This window comes from Nematolebias whitei, chromosome 2 (genome assembly GCF_014905685.2).
Source record: "Nematolebias whitei isolate Nwh7 chromosome 2, NemWhi1, whole genome shotgun sequence".
NCBI classification, from domain to species: Eukaryota; Metazoa; Chordata; class Actinopteri; order Cyprinodontiformes; family Rivulidae; genus Nematolebias; species Nematolebias whitei.
This window is the reverse complement of record NC_056499.1, coordinates 31,418,176-31,442,550: the sequence shown is the minus strand read 5'-3', so window position 1 is coordinate 31,442,550 and position 24,375 is coordinate 31,418,176. Positions and strand designations below refer to the sequence as shown.

Sequence of the window (24,375 nt, the reverse complement as noted above, 5' to 3'; positions counted from 1 at the left end):
ACCTAACCCTAAACTTAACCATTACTAGTACATACCTAACCCTAAACCTAGCCATTACTAGTACATACCTAACCCTAAACCTAACATTACTAGTACATACCTAACCCTAAAACTAACACTTAACCCACCAATGGTACTTAGGCCCTTAGGGGCCCAGGTTTTCGGCCCCATAAGGACATGTTAGTCCTCACAAGTAGTAAGGTTGAATTAATGTGTTGGAAAAATGGTTCTTACAAGGTAACAAATGCAAAGGCACACACACACAGGTCGACCTCCATGCATTATTAAAACCCTGTTAAACCAAAATCACGCGCAGACAATAAAGCACACACATGGGTCCTCCTCTGTGGGCTTTGTTCCCACGGCGTTGCCATGGTGATAGCTGCCAGTTCTCCAGGACAGCAGCTGGTGGTCCCTGGCTGTGATGCTGTGGAGTGCAGTGTCGTGCACCTGGAGAAGAATGAGCAACAAAACAAAGAGGAGTCCCCCATCCCCCCGTTTCCATTCGTTAACCCACCTGCTCTTCGTTCCTTTTGAACCCAAGAGGAGAGAAATAGCTCTTGGACACACCGTGTCGAGGTATTGATCTTTGTATTGATTGTCACTTGCCAATGAGTATTTAATCACTGATTTGTTCCTGTAGTAAGCAATGCAGACATTCCAGACTTGTGTTTGCAGCTCTGCAGAGTAGAGGGGGGCATGCTGAGGCTGGCCTGCTGCCTGTCTGGCAGGAACAAGCAGAGTTATGCGTTTGTCTACTTTTACACGATTACAGACTCTCGACAAGCCAAACAGACCATCATCCCACACTGCCTGACTCACACAGTTGTAAGACTTTCTGCCCCTCTGTGATCTGTTCTCAGCTCCACCTCAGATGTGGCAGGAAACTTGTTGTTAGTGCTGTAAAAGCAGATGTTGTTTAAAGACATTAGTTTCTCGTTTGAAGATTGCCTCGAGACTTATTAACAAAACAACTTTCAATTTTTCCAAGGTGTCCAAATACCCCAGAATTTAAAATCAACTGAATAAGAAAAGACACCAACAAAGATAACTCTTAAACCTTTTCCACAAGAACTATTACATTTAGTTGATTTATTTTGCACCAGTTCACAACAAAAAACAACATCAGAGCAATGTACAAAGAACTATCAAGTTTAAATCATAAATCCTATTGAATCCAATCATAACACAAACAGTGCCACTATGTTACAAACTGCTATAGTAATCTTTAAGACAGGAAACTGTCAGATTGCTTTAAACCTTCAGTTCACTGCACCCCTCATATTGAGCAGTACACTGGTGACAGTGAAAAGGAACAACTCCGCTTCAATAGGAAGAAACCTCCAGCAGAACCAGGCTCCCATCTGCCTCAGCAGCAGGGGTTTGAGAGGACAGGGACGGGACACAGACAACCACAAAAGGTCTAGGTGTGGTTTCTATGGGAATAAAACCAGATAATATTTGAGTAATGATGCAACAATTGTAAATGCAATGCAAACATGGAGAGTAGAGGGAGTGAAGACAGCAGCAGAATGTGGTCTGTCCTGCAGCAATCCAAGTCTATAGGAGCAGAAAAGCTAAGGGATAGCTCAGAAAACCAAAGCCAACCCTAACTATAGGATTTATCAAAAAATAAAGTCTTAAGCCTAATCTTAAAAGTAGACCGTGTCGGCCTCACAGACAGAAACCGGAAGTCATTTCCACCAGAGCGGAGTCTGAGAACTGAAAGCTTTGCATCCTGTTCTACTTTTAGAAACTCTGGGAACCACAAGTAAACCTGCAGTCTGGGAGTGAAAGGCTTTGTTTGCTCTTAATAGGATGGATATTAGTAGTAGGACTTCATTAGTCCAAGGAGCCACAAACAAACTGAGTCCCACAAACAGCACACTCCCATAGTGGATAAAAAACAGTTTGCTGCTGGTAAGATGGTTTCTGGGGCATGCCCTCTCCCCCATCAACTCCACTGAGGCAGTCATGTCAAAGTGGTTCACAACATCAACATTCATGCTCAATAATCCAGATTTAAAAAAATCCCAACAATATTCAGTAAGGTCCTCTGAACAGTTCGATGTTTTGAACCACTTTGGCATGGCTGCCTCAGAGGAGTTGACGGGGGAGAGGGCGTGCCCCAGAAACCATCTTATCACCAGCAAAATGTTTTGTTTTTTCCACTATGGAAGTGTGCTGTTTGTAGGAATCAGTTTGTTTGTGGCTCCTCAGACTGAAGAAGTCCTTTGGATGAAGGACTAAACATCTCAGCAAAAACAATGAAACCGTCCAGATGACTTGGCTGAACTTTGTTGGCTTTTTACCTGGATTATTGAAGCATATTCATAACTTATTTACAGTATAAATTAGTTTAAACACTAAAACTTAAGTTTGACTGGCACATAAAAACAGCAGCACTGGTGAAAATATCACACAGGTTCTTGTAAAGGTCTTATTTGGCCAATTGTAAATATTTAAATCAGTGGATAATGCCTTCTCCCCAGGTGATCCATTTTTTAAGTATATTAAAAAAAGAGCACAAATGCACAAAGAATGAATTTGCCAATTGATTTTTCATTACAAATAAGCTAAAACCCAATTCAAACCTGCATCCCTCTCTCTACACTGATACTAGGAAGTTTGTATTTTTTAAATTCATATCGCAACAGGAGCTGCAGCGGTGACACGTGCAGATTAGTGCAAATTTTGGACAAATCCCACTGATCTGTTTTGACGCTCGTTCCTCTGGATGTTCTTCCCACGTTAAATAAGATGCACAGCGTTCCATATTATCATAAAGGTTTATTAAAGTAAATAAGTAAAGACAAACGTACAATGCAGCTACAGAGAAACAACGATGTTGACAAAAACTGAAAATGAGATTAAATAGATTTAATGAACATAATGAAACCTCCAGTATCACCCTCTTTATTTACATACGTTAAGAGTTGACTGTACTGATATCAGTACGTGACTGTACAACCAACCATGTGGAAGCAAAGATGAACTTCGAACAGACCAAATCCCCTCCTTTATAAAACTGGAGCGCCCTCCAGAGGTTCGACTCATCAGAAGACAGAAGTTGGAGAAGAATAAGTAGATGAAACGGATTTAAAAAGGTAGTACTTCACTAATTTTCTTGCATGTAACTGCCGCCTCCAGCAGCTGCGCTCGCACTATGATTGGATCTACGACTTCATCAGGAAGGATTTGGATGGTTTTCTCCCAACTTTTTCACTGGTTCTCCATTAGAGACCACGGCATTACTTGTGAAGGCAACAAACGATTGTTTTCTAGCTGTCATCATCAGCCTGGAGCATCTTCTCGATCTCCTGATCCCACTGGTCGTCCTTGTTGTCCGCCTCCGTCACGACCTCGTACTCCTGAAGCTGCTGCTGCAGCTCCTTTTCCCAGTCTGCTGGCTCGTCTGGGAAGTGGACTGGAGAGTGAGGGGACGATGAAGAGTTAAAAAGAAACATTGACTCAATTTAAAAAGAGCAGTTTTATATTTACAGCCATTTTTGCCCCCCCCCCCCCCCCCCCTTCAGAATAAAAGCCAATAAAAAGTGAATGAAGCGGACCATCAGGGGAAGGGGTGCTGTCCTTCTTGTCCAGCACCAGCTGCTCCATCTCTTTCCTCAGGTCCTCCTGGTTGATGGCTGTGGCGTCGAAAGCATCACTTACAAACTCAGAAACCCCGGGGCTCGTTGAGATTTCCTCTTCTTCCTCATGAGGCGGCTGAAATTTTCATAAAGAAGATTAAAAAAAGGGAAACCACCGGACCGGCTCTGATTGTTGAGAAGACCGGACGGTGACGTGATTTTACCTTTTTCAAGCTGCTGATGGAAACTGGTGGTGTTTTTGGTCTGACGTCTACAAAAAGTAATAAAAACTGTAATTAGTTTTCATGTCATACGCCAGTTGTTTCCCACTGATCTCTGAAATCACTCTAAAGGCATTTAGAAGAATGAAAACCGTAGATTATATTCAAAGCAGGATGAGGTTTTACTTTGGGTTCTGAAAAGGGATTTATTTAATGATAACTGGATGAAAATCAACTTTTTTAAACCTAAACTATTCAACTATTCTACTACTACCACTATCCGTTCAATCATGGTCGATTCTCGATCACTCGATGGATCAACGTTCTCCACCCTTGATGATCATATACAGCTTCTTTTATTTCGGCAAATGCCACGTTTGTATCCTGTTTGATGGTGTCAAGACAGTGAGTTCTTGGTCAATTCAACTATTCAAATATATGGAAAAAAAACTATAAATAATTAGGACAAATACATTAAAAAGTATTAAAACTAACAATATTAAACAACTGTTTCTTCTAAACATTCCAACAGTGTGAACCTGTGGAAAAGTCCCTTTGGAAAGCTTCTTGCTCCTACAAAATCTCCAAGAACCAATGCTTCATTTAACCCAATACCATCATAACTAGTGAGCTTCCCATGATATGCACCCATGACGTCACACCTGAGCTACCAAACAGCAAGGCAGCTGGTTTGGATGGTGTTCTGGGTGAAATGTAGAAGATTGGGGCATTAAAAGAACAGCTGCTACAAGTCTGCAATAAAACTTTTAATGACAACAAACCTGAGATCTGGTCCAGAAGTGGTATAGTCCCGATCTCCAAAAATAGCTAAAATCTCCCAGATAATTACAGAGTTTTTCCAAATGCAGCTAAACTCTACAACAAAATGCTACTCAAAAGAGTGTGGGCACACATTGATCTAATATTAATCAACAACAAAAATGGTTTTAGAGAAGGACGCTCTACAACTTAACAGCTTCTCACTCTTGGATGAATCACTGATGCCATCAAGTCAAAGAACCTATCAGCTGTTTTCACATTTGTGATGTTCAATAAAGCTTTGGATTCAGTTGACAGAAAGAAAATGATCAAAATACTACGAGCCTGTGGCATTCCTGAAAAAATAGTCCAGGCCATAAACATCATGTATAACACATCGACCAAAGTGTTGTTTGCCGTTCATGAAACAGAATTTTTTGAGGTCCTAGCAGGGGTGCTACAAGGAGACACACTGGCTCCACACCTTTTTATTATTGTGGTGGACTACGTAATGAGGTGTACCCTACAAGACCATGAACATCTTGACTTTACACTATTACCAGGAGACAATACCATCCAGAAAACATCACTGAGACTAACGTTTCAGATGACCTTTTTCTGCTGTTGAACAGTTTCTGATAAGAAAATCTTTTTAACGCACCTAGAAGTGGCAGCTCAAGAGATTGGACTACAAATGAATGCCAGCAAGACAGAAGTAATGATGTACAATATTCCTGAGAAACCAGAATAATTATTCAAAATCATTTGTTCCCCACATTAAAGCTAAATGCTTGCTTATTATTAACCATCATTTGTTTGAATGGGTTTCAAACAGATGAGAAACATCTTTCACTGCTGCTTTAAACTAACCGCAGCCTGTCTGCGCTTCATGCTGCAACTGTTCTGTAAAAAGTTGGACCTTTTAAGACGATGTCATCAGGTGAGACTCCGGCCCCGCTGTCCACGACGTCCTTCTGCTGATGCTGAGCTGCCAGCGCTGTGAGCTGGGCCGACTGTTTGATCAGAGACACCCGGTAGAAGTAGTTCCTCCAGAACACATCCTCCTTCACTCTGTCGAACACGAACACATCAGGATCCACTTCATAAATCACTTTCATCTGGATGCTGTAGATAAATTCTTTGTAGAGTTGGGTTAACACTATAGGGGAGATTTTTTTAACTGACCAGCACTGAAGGAGAAGGTGGAGTCCATGTTTGTGTTTGTATGGACTGTTAGCAAAATATATATTTAACTATTGAACGGATTTTAATGAACGTTTTAGAAAGTAATCATTGGATGAACATCTACAACTAGAAAGTTCCTGGAGAAATTTGGACAGGGACTGCCAGGCTGCCGCAAATTTATAATTTTGATTTGACAGTACTATGTGTTTGGGTTCGCACTCAGCTACCACTATAACAAATTTCAGCGTAGTAGCTCTAAAAATGGTTGAGTTACCATATTTTTTTCCCTTTTAACCTAAGGCGGCCATCTTGGATTTTTGATTTGGGTTTAGCATGTGATGGGTAACGTTCTTAGCTACAACCTCACCAAATTTCAACTCTATATATGTGAAAATAGTTGAGTTAAAGCTGTTTAAATGTAGCTTTGGAAGCCATCTTAGATTTAGACATTTGTGGGGGTACACGTTGCAGTTCGGGTCACATTAAAGTTGACGGAAGAGTAAGATATAAAGTTAAGATACTCTTTGTTAGGTGGATAATAATAGGTGCTGCCTCTTACTAGTCAGTCCCCAATTAATTAAAAAATGGAGTCAACTTGATTCAAGATGGCTGCCACAGCCAACTGACATTACAAAACGAACATACAGTCAACAAAGTCCATGCTCAGTAATCCAGGTATACAATCCAACATTTTTCAGTCAGTTCATCTGGACAGTTTCTGTTTTGTGCTGAAACATTTCGCCTTCGATCCGGAAGGCTTCATCAGTCAAGAAAACACAAAAAAACTGATTCTTCCCCCAACGGCTTACTCCAAAGTGGAACAAACCAGTTATGTTGGTGCTAAAATGGCTTCTTTGGTACACCCCCTCCTCCATTGCCAGCCCCCTTCCTTCATACCAAAGAAACCATTTTAGAACCAACATAACTGGTTTGTTCCACTTTGGAGTAAGCTGTTGGGGGAAGAATCAGTATTGTTGTGCGTTTCCTTGACTGATGAAGCCTTCCGGATCGAAGGTGAAACGTTTCAGCACAAAAAAAGAAACTGTCCAAATGACCTGACTGAAAAATGTTGGAAACATACAGTCAGTTTTACAGATATTGAGATAAATGTTGGGGCAGTAGTAGCAGTAGTTCTGAGCGCAACACACTGCAAAAGAACTCTGTCTAAAACTCGAGTTTTAACTCTTGGTGTCAATCCTGTTTGTCTGTTAGAAAAATATCTTACAAATGACTAAACCAAGTTTAATGGAACTCTCACAAAGCAATGATTGGATGTACAACTGTATCTATAACTGATCACATTTTGGAAGTAACCCAATCAAGATGGCCACCACAGCTAATCAATATTAGCCAGTACAAAATTGGCTGAACGTCAATCAGTCGTAGATACTGAGCTAAGATTTAGCGTGGTTGTAGCCGTGAATCTCCAACACTCAATCCACGTGCTACTTGATCTTCAAGATCTTCACTTGAAACTTCATCGTTAACTAATGGCTTCAACTCGATTTGTCTGTTAGCAAAATAAAGCAGACAATATGATTTTCTAACCAGTTTGTACAAACTAGATTCCAAAAAAGTTGGGACACTAAACAAATTGTGAATAAAAACTGAATGCAATGACATAGAGGTGCCAAGATCTAATATTTTATTCAGAATAGAACACAAATCACAGATCAAAAGTTTAAACTGAGAGAATGTATCATTTTAAGGGAAAAATCTGTTGTTTCCAAATTTCATGGCGTCAACAAATCTCAAAAAAGTTGGGACAAGTCCATTTTTACCACTGTGTGGCATCCCCCCTTCTTCTTACAACACTCAACAGACGTCTGGGGACAGAGGAGACCAGTTTCTCAAGTTTAGAAATAGGAATGCTCTCCCATTCATGTCTAATACAGGCCTCTAACTGTTCAATCGTCTTGGGTCTTCTTTGTTGCACCTTCCTCTTTATGATGCGCCAAATGTTCTCTATAGGTGAAAGATCTGGACTGCAGGCTGGCCATTTCAGTACCCAGATCCTTCTCCTACATAGCCATGATGATGTGATTGCTGCAGAATGTGGTCTGGCATTATCGTGTTGAAAAATGCAGGGTCTTCCCTGAAAGAGATGACATCTAGATGGGAGCATATGTTGTTCTAGAACCTGAACATAGTTCTCTGCATTAATGGTGCCTTTCCAGACATGAAAGCTGCCCATGCCACAAGCACTCATGCAACCCCATACCATCAGTGATGCAGGCTTCTGAACGGAGCATTGATAACTTGGGCTATCCTTGTCCTCTCTGGTCCGGATGACATGGCGTCCCAGTGTTCCATAAAGAACTTCAAATCGTGACTCATCTGACCACAGAACAGTCTTCCATTTTGCCACACTCCATTTTAAATGACCCCTGGCCCAGTGCAAACGTTTGAGCTTGTGGAGCTTGCTTAGAAATGGCTTCCTCTTTGCACTGTAGAGTTTCAGCTGGCAACGGCGGATGGCACGGTGGGTTGTGTTCACTGACAATGCTTTCTGGAAGTATTCCTGAGCCCATTCTGTTATTTCCTTGACAGTGGCATTCCTGTTTTGAGGTGCAGTGACGTTTAAGGGCCCGGAGATCACGAGCATCCAGTAGAGTTTTACGGCCTTGACCCTGACGCACAACGATTGTTCCAGATTCTCTGAATCTTTTGATGATGTTATGCACGGTTGTTGATAACTTAAAAGTCTTTGCTATTTTACGCTGGGTATCACCATTCTGGTATTGCTGCACTATCTTTCTGCGCAACAATGGTGGAATTGGTGATCCTCTTACCATCTTGGCTTCTGAGAGACACTGACACTCTGAGAAGCTCTTTTTATACCCAATCATGTTGTCAATTGACCTAATTAGTGTTAATTGGTCTTCCAGCTGTTCGTTATATGCACAATTTCCTTTTTTCCAGCCACTTATTGCTACTTGTCCCAACTTTTTTGGGATTTGTTGACACTGTGAAATTTTGAATCAACATATTTTTCCTTTAAAATGTTACATTTACTCAGATTAAACATTTGATCTGTCATCTGTTATATTACGAATAAAATATTGACATTTGCCATCTCCAGATCATTGCATTCAGTTTTTATTCACAATTTGTTTAGTGTCCCAACTTTTTTGGAATCCGGTTTGTATATTGTTTTATAATCTACAGCTTTGTCTCTGACCTGTTTGAAGGACCTCAGGCTCATTTCATGATGGAAGCGTTAAGATCTCTTTGACTGCATCTAGTTAGTGAATTGAAAGGATCTGGCAGCAGAGTTCATGTTTTCTCACGACACTGCGATAAACATAGAACTGAGAAAAACCTCTTACTGTTTAGGGACCAGGTCAAAGCGCATGCGATTGAGGAGTTGGTCTTCCTCTAGCATGACTGCAGCCAGAGGGTACATCTGCTCTATGTCAAAGTGGAACTGAACACCAGCTGGGGGGTCCCGCAGGAAGTTCCTCTTGTCCTAAAACCAGCAGCCAGAGGTGTTGGGTTGAGACAAGGAGCTGATTAAACAAAGTGAAAATGGCAGAAACAGCCAACGTAAAGCTTACAGCGGACAGAGCCAGGATCTGCTGCTGGATTGTCTCCTCCTCGTTGTAGCCCACCCAGGGAGGCACCGCTGCTTCTACAAACATCAAGACATTTATTTTGTTGAATTTGTTAAAAACACCCGATGACAAAGTTTGACTCATTAAAAAAAACATTTAGCTCCAAAACATTGATACAGTTGAAGCCTCGTTTGGGCTCCGTATCGTGTTTTCATTACAAACATGACATTCAGATACTGTTCCTCTGTTAGTCTACATGATATTTTAAACCTGAAAGCAAATTATAAATAAATTACAGGTGCATCTAAAACAATTAGAATATCGTTCAGTTTCATTTGTCAATCATTTCAGAAAGTCAGAGTAAAATATTTCAAGCCTTTATGTCTTGTAATTTTCATGATTATGGCTTACAGATAATGAAAAACAAAATTTAGTGTCTCAGATAATTAGAATATTGTTGAGGTTCAATATTGTAAACTCCTGTTGTCACACCCTGATCAGCTGATTGACTCATAGACATGAGCTACAAATGTCTCATTCCTCAAGTCCAGCCACTCCTAAACCAGAGAGGTCAGTGTCTTACCTGCTGAGGAGACAAAGAACTGGACTACTGCTCAGTGGTCCAATGTCCTCCTTTCAGATTAAAGTACATTTTCATGTCATTTGGAAATCAAGGTCTCAGAGTCTGGAGGTAGAGAGGAGAGGTCCAGAATCCATGTTGCTTGAAGTCCAGAGTCAAGTTTCCACAGTCAATGATGGTTTGGTTCACTGTGTTTTCTGAAGTCCACAGTCAACACAGCATCTACCAGGACATTTTAGAGACTTCATACTTCCTTCTGCTGATGAACTTTATGGAGATGCTGATTTAAATTTCCAGAAGGACTTGGCTCCTGCCCACACTGACAAAGACATCAAATGCTGGCTGTGGAATCTTCTAATTATATGAGAAACTGAAATTTTGTTTTTTCATTATTTGTAAGCCATACTCATCAAAATGACAAGAAATAAACGCTTGAAATGTTTCACTCTATATATTTGTTTCACTTTCTGAAATGTTTGAAAAAAACAACTGAACTCTTTCCCGATATTCAAATTTTTTAAGATGCATCTGTAGTGTCAGTTTAAAACTTTTGAACAGTGTGGTAAATTAAGTTTTTACAAATATTGTTGAAATAAATACAACTTACATGTAGCATGCATGCAAGTTACACATTTGGGAGTTATTCATTGTAGTCAGCGACAACTTTTTCAAATATTTTCACCATCCGCCACTTGCAAGTACATAACGACAAACTGATGTCTGCAGGTCACTTGAGCAGCAACCAACATACAGTGCTGTGCGAAAGTATTCGGCCCCCTTGAACTATTCAACCTTTTGCCACATTTCAGGCTTCAAACATAAAGATATAAATTTTTAATTTTTTGTGAAGAATCAACAAGTGGGACACAATCGTGAAGTGGAATGAAATGTATTGGATGTGTCAAACTTTTTTAACAAATAAAAAACTGAAAAGTGTGATATTATTTGGCCCCTTTACTTTCAGTGCAGCAAACTCACTCCAGAAGTTCAGTGAGGATCTATGAATGATCCGATGTTGTCCCAAATGACTGATGATGATAAATAGAATCCACCTGTGTGTAATCAAGTCTCCGTATAAATGCACCTGCTCTGTGATAGTCTCAGGGTTCTGTTCAAAGCGTAGAGAGCATCATGAAGACCAAGGATCACACCAGGCAGGTCCGAGATACTGTTGTGGAGAAGTTTAAAGCTGGATTTGGATACAAAATGATTTCCCAAGCTTTAAACATCCCAAGGAGCACTGTGCAAGCAATCATACTGAAATGGAAGGGGTATCAGACCACTGCAAATCTACCAAGACCCGGCCGTCCCTCTAAACTTTCATCTCGAACAAGAAGAAGACTGATCAGAGATGCAGCCAAGAGGCCCATGATCACTCTGGATGAACTGCAGAGATCTACAGCTGAGGTGGGAGAGTCTGTCCATAGGACAACAATCAGTCGTACACTGCACAAATCTGGCCTTTATGGAAGAGTGGCAAGAAGAAAGCCATTTCTCAGACATCCATAAAAAGTGTTGTTTAAAGTTTGACACAAGCACCTGGGAGACACCAAACATGTGGAAGAAGGTGCTCTGGTCAGATGAAACCAAAATCCAACTGTTTGGCCACAATGCAAAATGATACGTTTGGAGTAAAAGCAACACAGCTCATCAATCTGAACACACCATCCCTACTGTCAAACATGGTGGTGGCAGCATCATGGTTTGGGCCTGCTTTTCGTCAGCAGGGACAGGGAAGATAGTCAGAATTGATGGGAAGATGGATGGGGCCAAATACTGGACCACTCTGGAAGAAAACCTGCTTGAGTCTGCAAGAGACCTGAGACTGGGATTTATCTTCCAACAAGACGATGATCCAAAACATAAAGCCAAATCTACAATGGAATGGTTCACAAATAAACGTTTCCAGGTGTTGGAATGGCCAAGTCAAAGTCCAGACCTGAATCCAATCGAGGATCTGTGGAAAGAGCTGTAGACTGGTGTTCACAAACGCTCTCCATCCAACCTCACTGAGCTCGAGCTGTTTTGCAGGAAGAATGGGCAAGAATTTCAGTCTCTCCATGTGCAAAACTGATAGAGACATATCCCAAGAGACTGTAGCTGGAACTGCAGCAAAAGGCGGCGCTACAAAGTATTAATGCAAGGGGGACGAATAATATTGCACGCCACACTTTTCAGTTTTTTATTTGTTAAAAAAGTTTGACACCTCCAATAAATAGGCAGCACGGTGGCACAACTGGTAGAGCTGCTGCCTCTCAGCGAGCAGGTCCCTGGTTCAAACCCCGGTCCAGGGGCCTTTCTGGGTAGAGTTTGCATGTTCTCTCCGTGCATGTGTGGGTTTTCTCCTGGTACTCCGGTTTCCTCCCACAGACCAAAAACATGCATGTTAGGCTGATTGGTAACTCTAAATTGTCCCTAGGTGTGAGTGAGAGAGTAAATGTTGTTTTTCTTGTTTGTCTCTATGTGTCCCTGTGATGGACTTGCGACCCGTCCAGGGTGTCCCCCGCCCCTCACACAGTGATTGCTGGACATGGGCACCGGCGACCCCCGTGACACAAAATGGAATAAGCGGGTAAAGATAATGGATGGATGGACATCCAATAAATTTAATTCCACTTCACGACTGTGTCCCACTTGTTGTTGATTCTTCACAAAAAATTAACATTTTATATCTTTATGTTTGAAGCCTGAAATGTGGCAAAAGGTTGAAAAGTTCAAGGGAGCCGAATACTTTCGCAAGGCACTGTATTTACCGAGGGCTTTAACATCAATTTTTCTACTTTCAAAACAATCTAGTGTGTCTGCAGGGATTTTAGTGTTTTTGAAAGTGTTGCTGTAAGGCATTTCCCCGCTGCCTAATAATGATAAGATAATTTTGCTTCATATATGGCTTTACCTGACTTTTTGGCCTTCTTCTCTTGAACAAACTTCTCTTGCTCCTTCTGGAAGTCTCCTAAAATAGTCTGCAGTCACAAAAAAACTGAACTTGTTAAAAAGATAAACAATTATAGGAATGTTACAAAACCATTAAAATTTATAAATAGAATTGAAACTCTGGCAGCACGGTGGCACAGCTGGTAGAGCGGCTGCCTCTCAGCGAGAAGGTTGCCGGTTCAAATCCCAGTCCAGGGGCACTTCTGGGTGGAGTTTGCATGTTCTCTCCGTGCATGCATGGGTTTTCTCTGGGTACTCCAGTTTCCTCCCACAGACCAAAAACATGAATGTTAGGCTGATTGGTAACTCCAAATTGTCCCTAGGTGTGAGTGAGAGAGTGAATGGTTGTTTGTCTCCATGTGTCCCTGTGATGGACTTGCGACCTGTCCAGGATGTCCCCCACCTCTCACACAGTGATTGCTCGACATGGGCACGGATGACCCCCGTGACCCAAAATGGAAGAAGTGGGTAAAAGTTGGATGGATTAATGGAAACTCATTATTGGTTACAGCTCAAAGAAATAAAGTTCAAATTAGTTGCAAACAAGTTGTGCAATTTTTGAGGAATAAAAAAAGACACACATTTCTCCTAATGTCTGGATTGGGTCATCCTAATCCAGGTCATCAAAAACAACTTTTGAGTCAACAGATTAGCATGAAAGTTGCTCATGCAGATAACAGTTTGTAATAAAATTCCCACTTTATTTGTAATGGATCCTAATCTCCAATGTGTGACTTTTGATTGTTGAAATTTGAGCCAAATGCGTGAACTCACCTTTCCCAGTAACTGGGAATTGTAACGTACCCAATCATTACAAGCACATTACTTAAAAAAGACACATCTGTCATTAAATAGAACATAACTCAAATTGGCTCTCTTGGAAGATTTAAAATCTCAAAAGAGCAACACCGTGCCTTGTCTATGATGCCGTCGATCTTCCCCTCTTCCACCGTCTTCTTAATGGTCTGAGCGGTCCCTACCACAGACTCAGACAGCTTCTTGGTGGCGTTGGAGGCGAAACTGAAGATGTAATCTGGAGACACAAGAGAAAGCAGAGTTGCAAGCAGACTCACTTATATCAGGCCAGCTTCTGAAAACAAGGAACAAAAAGCAGACGAGGACAACAGCAGTTTATTGTTCAGTCTGGATCTAAAAGCAAGTGGGAGTTAAAACGTCAGAGCTGAGAAAGTCAGACCTCTCAAATATTTTGACTTAACATCCAAAACTAGCTTAATTTACCACAATAACAACTCTAACGCTTTAAGGCCACAGATTGAAGAACTGATAAATTATTGTTTCCTCACCACCGAAACCTGGTCTCTGCTCCGGAGTTTCCTGCTTCGTCTCTGCTTCTCCATGATGATCTTGGTCAGCTGGTTGCTGTTTGTTTACCTCATTTTGGGCTTCCACCACCTTCTCTTCCTGCTCCACATTCAGGCTTTCCTTCTCATCCGACGGCTTCTCCAAACCCAGCCACGTCCCCAAGCCTTTAAACATGCTGGCAGACAAAACGATAAACTCTCCAGAGAGGGGCTGACAACAGAAAAACACCAAACTAAACAGCTGGGGATTTATTTTGCGTAACCAGGAAATGAACCAACAGGACTTCTTCTACGCTCCGTGCTTTGTGGGAGTTGCGTCATATCGTCACCTGGCGGTCACACTGAGGTAATTCATTTTTAAAAAGATGGTCAAAAATGTGATATTATCACAGAAAAAAATCCTACATAAGGATATGAACAGTATAACACACATTTATATGAGTTATGTTGTTATAGTGGACGTTAGATAAGTGCATTTATGTATATTTTAATCTTAAACTTCGCAGGACGCCCAGCAGGTGGCGGTAATGAGGTAATCGTATTATCTTTCAGCATAGCAGCCGCCGTAGGCTGATGATAGACAGATTCGGGTGAGTTTCGTTTCTTTTAAAAATATTTTACTGTTTTTGATTTGTGTGAATTAGCTCATAAACAATCTGCGCCAGAAATCAGTGTCGCCTTCTCTGTTTCGTTTCAACCCCGTTTGGAAGCAATGTAATGAAGTGTTGTATATTTAGCCGGGCCTCTACCGTTGACGGGATTACACCAAACTCTATGTAAAAATAACTACAATTAAAGAGATTGCATCTCTTCACGTATTTTATGTGGATTTATAAAAAAACTAAAACATGTAAATTATTAATTTAGATGCTATGGTTAAATCGGCAGTAAATAAAAAGCGAAAGTGTTTAATATAATTATTATTTGGTGACACATAATTCACATGCCAAAAATGTCCAAATTGAAGATATTTTTCCGTTTTTCAAACGAGTAATTTAAAACTGCTCCTTTCTTTTTTTCAGGTGAGAAAATGACGATTTTGGTGGTTTTAGATTTTGACCACACTGTGGTTGATGACAACAGTGACACCTGGGTGCTCAAGTATGTAATAATAGTTCAATTACAAGCCAGGAAATACCAGAGCTCAAGATCTTTCATGTTCAGTAAACATAACCAAATGTTGTGTTGTTTCCTGTCTTCAGATGCCTTCCAGGTCAGACTCTTCCAGACTGTCTGAAGAACTCGTACAGAAAGGGCCACTGGACTGAGCACATGGGCAGGGTGATGAGCTACATAGGTTAGAGATCAGTATATTGTTTTTCTAGCTTTTTATTGCTTCTTTCAACCTCCTCAACCTTCAGCTCTGATCCTGTTTCATTGATTCAAACAGGAGACCAGGGGATCAGTCCTGAAAGGGTCCGCGGTGTGATGGAGACCATCCCCTTAACCAGTGGAATGGCAGAATTGCTGACATTTATTTCAAAAAATAAATCCACCATCGACTGTATTGTCATCTCTGACTCCAACAGCATCTTTATAGACTGGATCTTGAAGGCAACGGGACTCCAAGAAGCCGTGGACCTGGTTTTTACCAACCCGGCTTGGTTTAACGAGTCCGGGTTCATGGAGGTGGAGTGCTATCACTCCCACGACTGCGATAAATGTCCCGTCAACCTCTGCAAGAGGAGGGTCCTGGAGCTCTATGTTTCTGATCAGACTGAGAGTGGCACGCCGTACGAGCGGGTCATTTACGTTGGAGATGGAGGCAACGATCTCTGCCCTACCTCCTTTCTGAGAGAGCGTGATGTAGTGATGCCCAGGAAGGGGTACACTCTGGAAAAACTGCTGGCCAAACTAAAAACACAAGAAGGCGACCCCTCTGTTGGAGCTGAGGTGATTGTTTGGAGCAGTGGCTCTGACATCCTCCAGGCACTAAAAACAAGGATGTGACACAGTGACGGCAACTGGAGCGATTGATTTCAAAAGTCAAAAATGCACTTGTTGAGCAAACAAAAGACAATTTATTACTATCTTAATTATAATCACGTTATATACCGTTTTAAAAAGAGACACGTTGCATTGTTCTTGACTGATCAAAGTTAATGTTTATTTTCCCTTTAATGTCAGGAAAACAGTTCTAATCAGGGAAAAATAAATGTGTGCTTTTCTAATTTTACATTTTTTGAAGTCTGTTTTGGGTAAGATTTTATTTTTTACTGACTTCTTAAAACGGGAGCTTGTAAGCTGTGAACCTGATCTTTACAGTAACAAACTGATTTGTGTGTGTGTCTATGAGTATAGCTGCAGTACACACTGATCAAAACAACAGTTTGTATGTGCAGTGAATGTTGTAACCAGTGATACCAGTTAGCACCCCTGCTGGCCTTGGGTCAAAATGACCCCATGAAAGGAGACCTCTGGATCATTTTGACCCAAGGCCAGCAGGAGGGTTAAGGTTACATTCAGTCAAACATTCAGGATTTAAGTTCTTACAGTAGTCCCTCGTTTATCGCGGGGGATCCATACCCTGAAGCCCCGCGACAAGTGAAAAAGCTGTGAATTAGGAATACAGTAGTACAAGTAGTAGTTTATTTTAGTATTTATATAGCTATATAAAGGTGTTTTAAACCCTTCCCACACTCTTGTAATATTCTAAACAATGTTTCTAAACTCTAAACGCTCTAAAAGAGCACAGCATGTCATGATCTCAGCTCTCTGCCTCGGCTACTCTCTGCCAGCGCTCTCGGCCACGCCCACTTCTCCGCTGCAGAGCGGAGATATGACGTGCTGCAGAAAGAAGCATCTCCTGCAGCTGTGGGCTGCACACAGGTGCAGCAGGTGCCAAATAATTTAAAATAATGTGTTTTAAATAAAAATGTCATGCCGACCGTGCGGCTCATCCATCAGTCAGTCCACTGTGTGTCATGTTCAATCTTGTTTTGAAAAACCACGATAGAGCGAGTCTACGAACAACGAACCGTGAAGTAGTGAGGGACTACTACTGTGTTTCTAATGTTTCAGATGCTGAGAATCGTGAGGTAATGAAAACGAGATCTCAGCAGGTGATAGTTTCAGCCATGTTACCACCGTGCTCTAAAGATAGCCTCCTGTGGGTTACAGAAAACTGACCTTCAGCTGACCATAGCAAGCTTCGTCATTTCACTGGCTTTTGTAGTCCTGCCCTCTGCTCAGGAGCAATGTAGGTCTAGAGTTGAGGTTAACACACAGAAAAGGAGATCTTTTCAACCAATCAGCACTTCAAGAAAATTACAACAAAATGAATTGTGTACAGTGAGAGTCTGCTCTTTTTCTCCTCAAGTTTTATAAGTTTGACTTGACCGGGCACCATATTCTTCAAAAACTACTACGTCTTACTGTGTCTTTATATGTTTATTTCCACATCTATAGTCAGGAAACACAGATTAAATTATCAGGTAGATGCCACAAAGTATGATTTGTTATGAGGATTAAAGCCAGATCAACAGGGAGCTCTGGTACAGAGTTTTTACAGGATTGGTTGCTTATCAGAAAAACAAAAAAAGTCTCAAAATGACCAACAGGCTGAGCTTAATTTGAGCCAGATCCTGCTGGAACTGGACTAAATCAAACCTAGCCTGCAGCATCTAAGCAACACTGAGGGCTTTAAATGTGTTCACTGGATCTATACTGGCTTTTAATAATCTGTTTATGTTGCACGGTAAGGCCTCCTTACCAAAACACTCATAGATTCAAACTTGAAACCCAAGTCTACATAAACTACAAAACTAGATGAAGCAAGTCAAGTTTTGTAGTTTATGTGGACAAACGTGGTTCATCCATTTAAGACTTTACCAACAAATATCAGTTTAACATCTGAGGACTTAGTGCTGCCAAATATGACGGGGTTGGGGTTAGTCATGTAAGTATTGTGCAGAACTGTTTCACTGAAACATGGCTGAAAGTAAATATATATATATATATATATATATATATATATATGTGTGTGTGTGTGTGTGTGTGTGTGTGTGTGTGTGTAAACCACCAACTCCAATCATTTGAGGAAACTTTTCTTTTTGCTGAAAAGTAGTTTCCTCAAATAATTGGGTCAAAAATAAACTACGTGCTAACTTCCATTTAGTGTGGCTTCATCGGCGAAAGAAAGGTCACTATCAAAAATTGGTTTGAAACTTCAAAACTCAAGCTGGCCACTGCCATTCGACCATCCCTAACATTTGAGGAAACTACTTGTATGCTTTCTAGTTTTTACTGTATATTGCTCAAAATTATATTTTCCTCAAATGAGGTGGCAGAAGATTAACCTATGGTGGCCATAGCCACCATTGGCCACCCCCTGGCGCTGCCATTGTGTGTTGGTAGATAAAATTGCTCCCTCCACTCGCCAAGATTCAACACTCTGGGACAAATAAAAATCTTGCACCAAATCATTAGGGTTTACTTGTTTTCACAGTTCAGTTAAGGTCAATTACTTGTGGCAACCATCTTGAACTGGACAGAGCACTTTCTTTTAAATTTCATTTAATTCTGTCTGCATTCTGTCAGCATACATGTTGCTAATGATACCAAGAGACAAACACACACACACACATGGACAAAACATTATCGCCCCACCTATGGTGGCGGGTGATAACAATTGATCACATTTGATCAGCTCTTCACTCTTATGCATCATGCATCCGTCTTCGTCCTGATTCAGATTGTTACAACCATCCTGCTGCCTTTTACAAAATGAAATGGTCTGGTTGTTTTTTCCCAGACTGTAACAGCAAGACAAAAGTTCTTACAGTACAAAACCAGAATTTAGAGCAGAGGAGTAATAAAATATTAATGTGAAAATGAAAGGAGTGGGTTTGAGTTACTGATCACCTGCAGTAATAATAATAATAATAATTTTCTCACGCTTGCAGTTTGTGTTATAGCATTGGCTATTAGAGGGCAACCAGATCCACAGGGGACGTTCTACTCTATAATTTAAAAACACAAATGAAGCAAGGAAAAGAATTATATCACTGTAACGCCCCATTTATTTTGTACCAAGATGAATATCTAAAGAAGCAGTCCCTGGATATGGCAGACTATCTGATTTGCACAGTAATCTGGGCTATATGAGGGTGTTGTCATGGCCCCCTACACATTTATTCAACATATCCGTTCAGCTCAAGCAGAAGATGACTTCTACCTCAGGGTTTGACTTTTTGGGAACGTGCCAAGAAGCAGCTAGAAGATACATCACTCTGACGCGCCGCTATGGACATCTGCAATAGGTGGTTTCCATGACCTTGTCAAAATCAGGTCACGACCTACAGACGATGACGCCAACCTGCTGGTGAAGATTCTCAGTCATCCAGGACATGATGAATTCAAAAAGCGTTCAATACAAAAACAACTGGACTTTATTTGTAACAGAAGACGTTTCGCCAACCTGGTCAGTTGACACGACCTTGTGTCATGGCTACACCGCTGCCACTCTCCCACACTGCTCACCCAGGACCACAATACCCTGCCACCACAATGATAAACCACCATGATCTGGCTATAGAAGTTTTGCACATGTTCTAAAACCAACTTGGACCTACCATGTGTTATGAAGAGCACACTGTGTTCTTAATACATGTCTGGAGCATCCACATTCTGAGAGATATTTTATGTTGATGTTTATCTTCATCCATTGTGAAGGAGGCTTTAGGGGAATGAGACTCTGCTGACACAGGTATTGATGTATGGGTTTACTCATAGTCATGACAATAGCAACTTCAAACAATGCTGATATATTGTATTTTGAAACTTAAACACTGCAAACAATTTGTCAACAGTTGTTTAGTGAAACACATGCTGCAAATATATTGGTCTAAAGGGCAGCACTTATTTAAATTAATGGATGGCACTAGCTCAGTTTTGTGTTGCACATACAATATTAGCAACCCTCAAGAGAGACAAGAAGCCTTCCACGCAGCAGTAGGTAGGTGTTTTTGTTGCAAACACAAAACAACTCAAACATTAAACCTTTACATTTCCAGCATGATGTAAGATTTGGCACACAGTGCTCATTTTGTAATAGCTAACAAGGGAGCTACTTCCCTCTTTATTGTTCCCCACGGTGGAATTATACGTGCACGAACCAACAACTCCTGAGTCGATTTCTTGAGCACAGGGGATAGGACGTTTCACAGCTTGCTGAGGCTCGAGAGACAAAATGAAGGTGCTTTACATTTACACTCTTTATGAAGTGTGTATAGCACCACTTGCCTTAGTTTAAATTAATATTCAGCAAGACAGGGTTTAACTTAACTCACCTTCTGAGGTGAAAATCCCAAAGAATCCCTGATTTCAGGGTTAATTAGCTCTGTCTTTTTAATACTCACTGGAGAATATCTCTTATAAAAAGAAAACAATGCTCCCTCCATCCATCCATCCATCACCTATGCTAAGGTCATAAGTCAGGTCATGACTATAACAGATTCTCAAGGGAAATCCAGACAAACTGTACCTCTCCCCAGGGACACTATTCAGCTCCTCATGGAAAACCCTAATATGTTCTCCGGCCAAGAAGATACATGATTCTTTCAGCAAAATTTGGATCTAAGGGTCTTTTTCTTGTGTGTTGTACCTGGAAAACCTCCAGAGGGAGGTGTTTTACAGGCATCTCAAGCTCCCACTGGATGACAGTACTCCTCATCTCATCTCTGAGGTTGATCCCATCCACCCTATGTAGGAAGCTTTTTTCATCTGCTTAGATCTGGGGTCTTGCTCTTGTTGTCAGGATCCATTGATGAAAGTTGGAATAAATATGAACCAGTAAATTAAAAGCTTTGCCTTATGGCTCAGCTCTTATTTGACCACACCAGCCTGGAGCAGTGCCTTCATTACTGTATATGGGGCCCCTATTTGTTGATCTATCACCTGCTTCATCCTGCCTTCAATCATAAACAAAACTCCAAGATTCTTGAATTCCTCTGCTTCAGGCAAAGCCTCATCCCCAGCCCAGCAAATCAATGTGGACTTTATCTTCTAGATGCTCTTTATTGCCAAGTAAAAGCACATATATTATCTTAGCAATTCTAGGGATAGCACTTTGCAAACTTCATAGTTCCTCTTATCATGGTTGTCTTTAGTGGACATCAAAATCTTTTAGACATGTTTGATAATGTTGACTCTTCCTGACTCAACAAAACCCTCCTTAAAGGGGGAGCGCTGGCTGTAGGCTCCTAATGTACTGTATTTATGGGGCAAGAAGAAAAACTTCTGAGGCTTTCCTGCTGTGTTTTTTTGACGTTATACTCCTGCCTTTGGTTTCCTGGCATACACCTGCACCCATGTGTGGATCAGCCTGTAGAAACATAGTTGAATGGTGCTAGCAGGCAGATCCAGGATCAGCTCTCTGATTCGCCTCTTGCCTAGTGAATATTTTATGTTGTACTGAAATTATAACTTTGAGAGCTAAAGAACATTGAAAGCACATCATGAGTTTTGTTTTTAATGTAACCAAATATTACCTGTAGGATGTGAAAGTAAAATGTAATGTTGGCTGAGCTCGAGACCATAACTCTCTAAAACCCAGAATTAATTTTAAATATCCACTGTTGGAGATTGTATGTATAAATATTTCTTCTAAAGCAATAGTTCCTAGAGTCACTTTGTTCCAGTGATTTAATATCACTATCTAATGCTGAACACTCTGCTGGAGGTTACAAAAGGCAATAAAAGTGGAAAAATTTCCAGAGCTGGATTGCAGCTGCCTGAGGAACCAGGCAGTGATGGTGGTGCTCAGGTGGCTGAGTTATGATCCTCACATGTGACTGAAGCTTCTTCTCTCTAACAACTGGCCTTCACCCAACACACCTCTGTAATACCTGGTTTAAACTGTGCTGCTAATTTGAGTAAATGACTGACGGCTCATTTTCTGTGCCCTCTTTAGCACATGTGCTCTAATAACTTCCTCTGTAGTGTCATAAGATGAGATCCAGCTTCAAGATCTGATCAATGGGGAATTACTGCTGGCACCCCGTGTCCAAGGCTCATTGCCAGATGATCGGAGTGATGATTGGAGTGAATGGCAAATCAAAACATTCCACTTTAAGAATGACTACGATGCTGTGACTGACAATAAAGACAGACTTTTATTAAGCCATTTAAAGTATCATTAAAATAAAAATATTTTATGGCTGGTGTCACAGTCTATGACCCAAAATAATTTTATTTTGTCCAGATTGGTTTGAGCAAACACTACAAGTTGGACCAAAATGCAGTTTCAAGAAACGTCACTTCAGGTGGATTTAATATTTCTAAGCTACAGATGTCAGTTAGGATGGACCTGGATTAAACTCTGATGGTACAATTTAAACTTGAGCAAAATAAATACAAAAAATACAGCATCCTAGAATTAAAACACAAATTTTGAACAAAACAAAAAAAAAGTAATATAATATGTGACATGATAAATTAGATTTTCTTAAAAACAAAAAGAAAACAAAAAACAAACAAAAATAATTCTACTATGACTGCTTCCTAAATAATTTTACACAATGTTAAATCTATGTTTAGTTGAAATGATTACAGGTTGTGTCCTGGCATCACTGAATGCATCTTATGTCTCTGGATACCAGCTTACACCTGGTCAGAGACCAGCTTGGACCAAAAACACATTATTATGTCCTATTTTTTGTGCTGGCAAGTATAAAAAAAGAGAAGAATAGAATGCAGGCAGTGACCTTGCTGGCTGGATATACTATATCACTGTGGTTTTATTTGCTCCAAGAAGGCCTACACGAATAGCATAAAAATATGAACCACATTGTGACAGTTGAAGACATGTATGAACAGACATGTTTACAAGAGGCTGTTAAGATGTTCAACAGAAGCAAAACAAATAATTACTTGTTATTTTGATATTAAGGGGCAGCACGGTAGCATAGTTGGTAGAGCTGCTGCCTCTCAGCGAGCAGGTCCTTGGTTCAAATCCTGGCCAGGGGCTTTCTGGGTGGAGTTTGCATGTTCTCTCCGTACATGCGTGGGTTTTCTCCAGTTACTCTGGTTTCCTCCCACAGACCAAAAACATGCATGTTAGGCTGATTGGTAACTCTAAATTGTCTCTAGGTGAGAGTGAGAGAGTGAATGGTTGTTTGTCTTGTTTGTCTCTTTGTGTCCCTGTGACCGACTAGAGACCTGTCCAGGGTGTCCCCTGCCTCTCACACAGTGATGGCTGTACATGGGCACCAGTGACCCCCTCGACCCAAAAATGAAGAAACGGGTAAAGATAATGTATCGATTTTGATATTAAGTGCCAACAGTTTTGATATCTTTTTCGTTCATGCTGTTGTTTAAAGACAATAATCATTTATCTTTGTTTTTGCATGCACTTAAAGAAAATGTGTGTCCTATAAAATGATGCGGTCTACCAAACTAAAGTAAACAGACTTTAGGGAATTTAAACCTGAACTTCTTGGTTTGATGCATTTCAGTATGCACATGCTCACATGAAGGTGATCGACTAGAATAAATGACTATCATTGAATGTAATTTATCCATTTAATGAGATGTTGCTACAATAACTGGGTTGTTTAATTTGTAATCTTGCTTTCAACAAGCATGACTCACAGAATTACATCATTCTTGAAGTTGTAAGAAAAAGTTCTGTTCATCCCCAAAAGCAAAAAAACACATTGTTAAGGCCAGGACAGAAAAGGTCTGGATCTTTGATAACTGAAAAAGTAAAAAGGAAAGAGTTTATGAATACAGGTCAGTCTCTTACAATTAAAATGATTTGAGAGGTCTTATAAAAAATGTTTAATATTTTTGAAGCCTAACATCACAAATTTGAATATCTGAAGACATTTCTTACACAAAACCTCAGAAGAAACAATCCTGTCAGTTTGAGTTTGGAGGGCTAGATCACGACTGTAGCGGCCCGGGAACTGGACCCAGATGCAGGCACACAAGAAGATTGTAATTAACAAAAAACCAAAAACAAAACAAAACAAAAAGAACGAAAACAAAAAGCTTACATGTAAGCTACAACTTATAAAAAAATACAGGGGATCATGAGATGGAGGACCATGACATCTATCAGGAAACCAAACACTGAACCGATGGTGACGTGGAGACAAGAGACAATTTAAATTTTCTCCTTTTGAACAAAGACAAGACTGAGGTTTTAATTTTTGGACCTGAGCTCCTTAGGAATGATTTTTTCAGTCTTTCTCCCTCCTTAGATGGCATTAATTTGGCCTCAAGCTC

At 40.6% G+C, this 24,375-nt stretch overlaps 2 protein-coding genes across 2 annotated transcripts; one reads left to right on the top strand and one right to left on the bottom strand.

The window, feature by feature from the left end:
* Nucleotides 1-2,900: 2,900 nt before the first annotated feature.
* syap1 (synapse associated protein 1) lies at nucleotides 2,901-14,438 on the bottom strand. The gene is made up of 9 exons (XM_037697624.1): nucleotides 14,128-14,438; nucleotides 13,738-13,856; nucleotides 12,786-12,852; nucleotides 9,313-9,386; nucleotides 9,085-9,224; nucleotides 5,490-5,641; nucleotides 3,815-3,861; nucleotides 3,570-3,726; nucleotides 2,901-3,427 (listed from the first exon to the last, which is right to left on the bottom strand). The coding sequence occupies exons 1-9, from the start codon at nucleotides 14,318-14,320 to the stop codon at nucleotides 3,282-3,284; spliced, it is 1,095 nt and encodes a 364-aa protein (XP_037553552.1). The 5' UTR covers nucleotides 14,321-14,438; the 3' UTR covers nucleotides 2,901-3,281.
* A 256-nt stretch (nucleotides 14,439-14,694) lies between these two features.
* Nucleotides 14,695-16,200, top strand: phospho2 (phosphatase, orphan 2). The gene is made up of 4 exons (XM_037697623.1): nucleotides 14,695-14,735; nucleotides 15,168-15,246; nucleotides 15,348-15,442; nucleotides 15,536-16,200. The coding sequence occupies exons 2-4, from the start codon at nucleotides 15,176-15,178 to the stop codon at nucleotides 16,093-16,095; spliced, it is 726 nt and encodes a 241-aa protein (XP_037553551.1). The 5' UTR covers nucleotides 14,695-14,735; nucleotides 15,168-15,175; the 3' UTR covers nucleotides 16,096-16,200.
* Nucleotides 16,201-24,375: the final 8,175 nt, after the last annotated feature.

Excerpts from the sequence above, each read along its gene's own strand:
- syap1 (XM_037697624.1), bottom strand. The coding sequence starts at position 14,320 with ATGTTTAAAGGCTTGGGGACGTGGCTGGGTTTGGAGAAGCCGTCGGAT. Across the intron at positions 12,853-13,737 it reads TCGACGGCATCATAGACAAG|ACTATTTTAGGAGACTTCCA; the intron begins GCACGGTGTTGC and ends TTGTGACTGCAG. Across the intron at positions 3,727-3,814 it reads CCATCAGCAGCTTGAAAAAG|CCGCCTCATGAGGAAGAAGA; the intron begins GTAAAATCACGT and ends TGAAAATTTCAG.
- phospho2 (XM_037697623.1), top strand. The coding sequence starts at position 15,176 with ATGACGATTTTGGTGGTTTTAGATTTTGACCACACTGTGGTTGATGAC. Across the intron at positions 15,247-15,347 it reads AGTGACACCTGGGTGCTCAA|ATGCCTTCCAGGTCAGACTC; the intron begins GTATGTAATAAT and ends TCCTGTCTTCAG. Across the intron at positions 15,443-15,535 it reads CAGGGTGATGAGCTACATAG|GAGACCAGGGGATCAGTCCT; the intron begins GTTAGAGATCAG and ends TGATTCAAACAG.